Source organism: Rhagoletis pomonella, unplaced genomic scaffold, assembly GCF_013731165.1.
Source record: "Rhagoletis pomonella isolate Grant_MI unplaced genomic scaffold, Rhpom_1.0 Rhpom_scaffold_00012, whole genome shotgun sequence".
NCBI lineage: Eukaryota > Metazoa > Arthropoda > Insecta > Diptera > Tephritidae > Rhagoletis > Rhagoletis pomonella.
Window position 1 is genome coordinate 9339450 of NW_023458566.1, and position 4449 is coordinate 9343898.

Sequence of the window (4449 nt, forward strand, 5' to 3'; positions counted from 1 at the left end):
TCACCCTGTAAAACTTCCAGTATTGCCTGGCCTTTCTATAATTGCGCACAAGTTTAAAAAGAAAAGAAATGTTCTTTCTTATTAAGGCCCTTACCGGAGCACTTAATAATAATAAAATTTGTATATGAGAAATGAAGTCGGCTGTTTTTTTTTTGCTTACTGCTTATTTTATTACTACCTCTGTGAAATCACATTGCACTTTGGCCAATTACAAATAACACCTTTTTAATCATTCAAAGAACGTTTCTCACTAAACCTTTATTGGACAGCGATACATTGTATTCAATTTATTGATATCACTGTTGCTCATGCCCCGTCGTTGACCTATTACAGCCCCTTCGTCTTTCAATGGTATAATAGTTTTTTCGCCATTCACTGAGAATGCATATTCGTGATAGTGTAATATACTTCCATAGTCGTATTCCTCCTCGTAATCATCTATATAGTCCTCGTCATATTTCTCGAAGTTAAACTCCATACCCTCTTGTATGTTGTCGAAATCGATACGTACGTATTCATCACGATTTGCAGCGCTCTGCATGTGAAAGAAGCCAAGTGTATGCAGGAATTCATGTACAATTGTGCCGAGACGGAAGCAGCCCGTATCAAGAGGATAATGTTGAAGATTATAATATTGAATGCCATTCAACCAACCAATGCTTGAGTAGCAACCGCCATCATTGCCAGTGATGTTGACGTAATATGTCTGCTCTGCTGTGGCTTCTTGAAAGCGTATACACGAAAGGCTTTCTAAGATTTCAATGCCTCGTAGGATATGATTCCTATGCTCCTCATCTAAAAGCAATATTAAATAATCACTATTTAATTTCACTTTCCAAAACAAAAAAAAAGGTTACTAATTTCTACCGAAAAACCCATCGTTGATCTTGTAGTATACGGTATTATTTGGCCAGCGTAGAGTTTCGTTACGTACTCCATTTCGTTGTGAAGGAGCTAATACAATATCCCCTTGAAAATAGCCGGCTATCAGTTCGGGATCTTCCTCTATATATTGACTCAATGGTGCAGATAAGCCAGATGTGGTTATTGCAAGCAGTACAAAGGCAAGGAAGACCGTCATTATTTCTTTAAAATATCTCTTTTGCTATTAAAGAAATATGTAAATAACTATCTGGACACGCACTTGTTAAACGTTTTTCAACCTTACTCCGATCAACCAATCGAAAATGTGTGCCTCGCAGACCTGATTAGTGAGCTCATAAATAGTACATATCATGGTAATCGATTTATCAAGACGTGTTGATTTGGAGCTCTATAAATTGTAATCAATTGAGTTTATTGCTTTTGGACTAAGTGTTGGGTTTAACGGTTGTTTGAGGCTTCGTCACAAACGATAACTCAAAATGCTTGAGTAGCATCCGCCATCATTGCCAATGATGTTGACATAATGACGAGTAGCTATATTAGTCAAAATAAAGTCGACTCTAAAGTTAGTTACAAACTAAAAATTTATATTTTTAGGTAGTGTCTCATAGGTGGTCCCATACTAATCTGGTTAAGATCCGATCAGTGGATCATGAGATATATATATATATATTGTTAAAAGAAAATATTTTAATTTCATTTAATTTTTAGAAACTTATACTTCGTTTCTTTTTTTTGTTTAATTTTATTTTTTTACTTTAGTAGTGTATTGTTTTTTTTAATTTTTAGATGTTATTGTTTTAAAAAGATTTTTTTTATTTAATTTTTTTTCTTTTTTAAGTTAATTTTTCTTTTAGTTTTTAGATATCATTGCTTGAGGAAGAAAAATATATACTTTTTTTATTTAGTTTAATTTTCAGAGAATTATTTTATTTTATTTCGCATTTTTCTTTTAGTTTTTATCGTTTCAAAACGAAAAATATATATATTTTTTATTAGAATTAAATTTTATAAAACTGATTGCTAAAATACCAACAGAATAATGCTAATACCGCCTCTTTAGCAGATCATTCCATTCGTTTTTCGAAGGACAGAAAAAAGCTTTCAGTGCAATTTCCAGAATTGACAATTGTCAAAGGTAATTTTTTTATACAACTAGACAATTTTTTCTGAGTTGTCTATCGCAGAAGCTTTAAAATACCGCTACTTTTATGTCAATATTTGTTTTCGTTTTAGAGTTATGTATTATATTTAATCACAAAATAATTTCATTTTTCACACTGTGTGTCGCACATATTTTTCAAAATTGATTTAATTCAAATTTTCCCAGTCCTCAGAAAGCACAAGGAAACAGCAACCCATCCCAAATCGGCTTGTCTCTTAGTCATTGTCGTCAAGTTCAACTAACGGGAGGCCCAAGGAGCGTGCAGCCTCTATAGGGTCTGTCCATAGGGATAGAGGCGTCAGTTTAGTGGGGTTTTGTGGACATTCCAAGAGATGTTTCGAGTCGTGGGGTGTCTCTCCGCATGCCGGACACTCATTAGGCACATCCGCATCTATTCTGCTCAGGCATGAGTTTAACCTGCTGGAGTAGCCAGTGCTTAGTTGGGCTCCCGAAGCTCCGTCTCATCTACGTCAGATGGACAGCATTTACAGGTCTGGAGTCTACGTAACTTGAGACCGACTCCCTGTGAATGCCGTTTAAGGCCTTTCGATATGCATTCGGGTCCAGGGGTTGGAATATGAACCTCTGTACTTCGTCCGTCATTTCATAAAGATACCTTGGCTAAGGCTCCTCTGCAAGCAAGTGTCTGTTCGGGTGTCCCCATCTGGGGCTCCCTACTAATAATTGCTGGCAGAGCATTGTGTTGTGCTCCTTTATGGGAAGCATTTGCGCCTCGTCGTGCAGGTGATGTTGTGGCGACATCAGAAGACATCCGGTCGCTGTCCGGAGTGCTGTATTTTGTGTAGTCTGTAGCTTCATCCACTGCGTCCTACTGGTCCCCGGCGACCACATATCAATGGCTAAGTGGAAGCTCAACCTATCTCGGCAGCCAGTTCGAAATCGCACTATCTAAGAAAATTTTTTAACAACGCCCTATTTAAGAGTTTGATGGAAGAACGCCCTATCTCAAAATTTATTGAAGAACGCCAAACGCCCTTTCTTAGCACATTTTCACTACATTTTCATCTGAGATAGGGCTAATTTCGATACAATTAAATCGTTAACCGAATGAAAATAACCGATTATAATCGGTTATTCGATTAATCGTGCCATCACTACATAGAAGGAGCCATACGTTTTTTAAATTAATAATCGAAGAATTTAGACCACCTGACGCGTTTTCAGTATATCTTTCTTTAAGCTTACTAAGGGCCAGGTTTTCAGTGCCAGTTTAAACTTAGACTAAGTAAACTGAGTTTAAATTAAACAGCTGTCGTGACATTTGATTGGCTAATCTTAGTTTAAACCAGCCAGATCGGGCGTTTAAACTGAGTTTAAACCACGGCCGTGCACTGAAAAACTGGCCCTAAGTAGCTGGTGATTTCTTGAATTTTCTTTTTTTTTTTAAATAACACGGCGTTTACAGGAGACAATTTTGACAAGACATAGGAAATACATTCACACTTTTTCACAAATACATCCACACTTCGGTAAGACAAAATCGCAAAAAATTGCAGAATTATGAAAAGTGGTTTGTGTTTGAATATTTTAGTAAATAATATGAAATTCACGCCAAACTACACTAACGGCGGTTGCTGAAAAATATATTGTCTTTATTTGTTTGGATTTGTCTTGCCACAAATTGTCTTATGTAAACGCAGCGTAAATTAGATTTATTCTGCACGCTTGTTTCGTGACGTCATCGCAAGCCCACCGGTCAATATTACATATCAGATAATTTGATTGTCTGTTTATCAACAATTGAGACGAGCCCACCAAGTGGTGCTTGAATCTGATTGGCTAAAGTCCAATTGGACTACAAACTTATATGTACATACTTACCCATATACATGTATATACATATACTGTGCTGTTAATACGTACGAAACTATCTGTTTGCCATTATCTGATGAATTTGGATATTTTCAAGTCATTTTATATACTATAATTTACAATATTTTATGCAATTGATGAAAACTTCTCGACCTTTTCACAACTACGAACTTGTTGAATTAGGTCATCGACTTTTCTGTCTTTTCTAATTTTACCTTTAAACACTGCAAAATGTTTATTTTCTTTGTGTGTACATTTTTTCACCTCCAATGTAATGTTTATCTTATGTAAAACAAGCACAAGCGAATATTCTACGTTTATTATTAAATTAAAGAAGAGCCGAGCCCACTTTTTGCCTATTGGCAAGATTCAGTTGTCAAACCACATGTCACTACGTTGTCAAATGAAATACATCGCTGCGGCTGGCTGCGGCCGAGTTGCTCCGCTGTTTAACACGTTAGCGACCCTTAACTGCCATACCTAAACAAAAGCGTTGGGCGGTGCATTTTCTGAGCCCAGCCAAAGAACGTAAATGTATAAGAAGCGACAACTCGTTAAAGTCGGCG

The 4449-nt window shown here is 36.5% G+C and overlaps 2 protein-coding genes across 4 annotated transcripts in view; both read right to left on the reverse strand.

The window, feature by feature from the left end:
* The window catches only part of LOC118747821 (protein melted), a 38636-nt gene that overhangs the window by 21315 nt on the left and 12872 nt on the right, over window positions 1-4449 (reverse strand). The gene's annotated exons all lie outside the window — the stretch shown is intronic.
* On the reverse strand, window positions 192-1404 carry LOC118747826 (seminal metalloprotease 1-like). The gene is made up of 2 exons (XM_036482002.1): window positions 868-1404; window positions 192-795 (listed from the first exon to the last, which is right to left on the reverse strand). The coding sequence occupies exons 1-2, from the start codon at window positions 1079-1081 to the stop codon at window positions 251-253; spliced, it is 759 nt and encodes a 252-aa protein (XP_036337895.1). The 5' UTR covers window positions 1082-1404; the 3' UTR covers window positions 192-250.

Bases quoted from the DNA above. Each gene is read 5' to 3' on its own strand.
- LOC118747826 (XM_036482002.1), bottom strand. From the start codon at position 1,081: ATGACGGTCTTCCTTGCCTTTGTACTGCTTGCAATAACCACATCTGGC. The intron at 796-867 runs GTAGAAATTAGT...TATTGCTTTTAG, and splicing joins GATCAACGATGGGTTTTTCG to ATGAGGAGCATAGGAATCAT.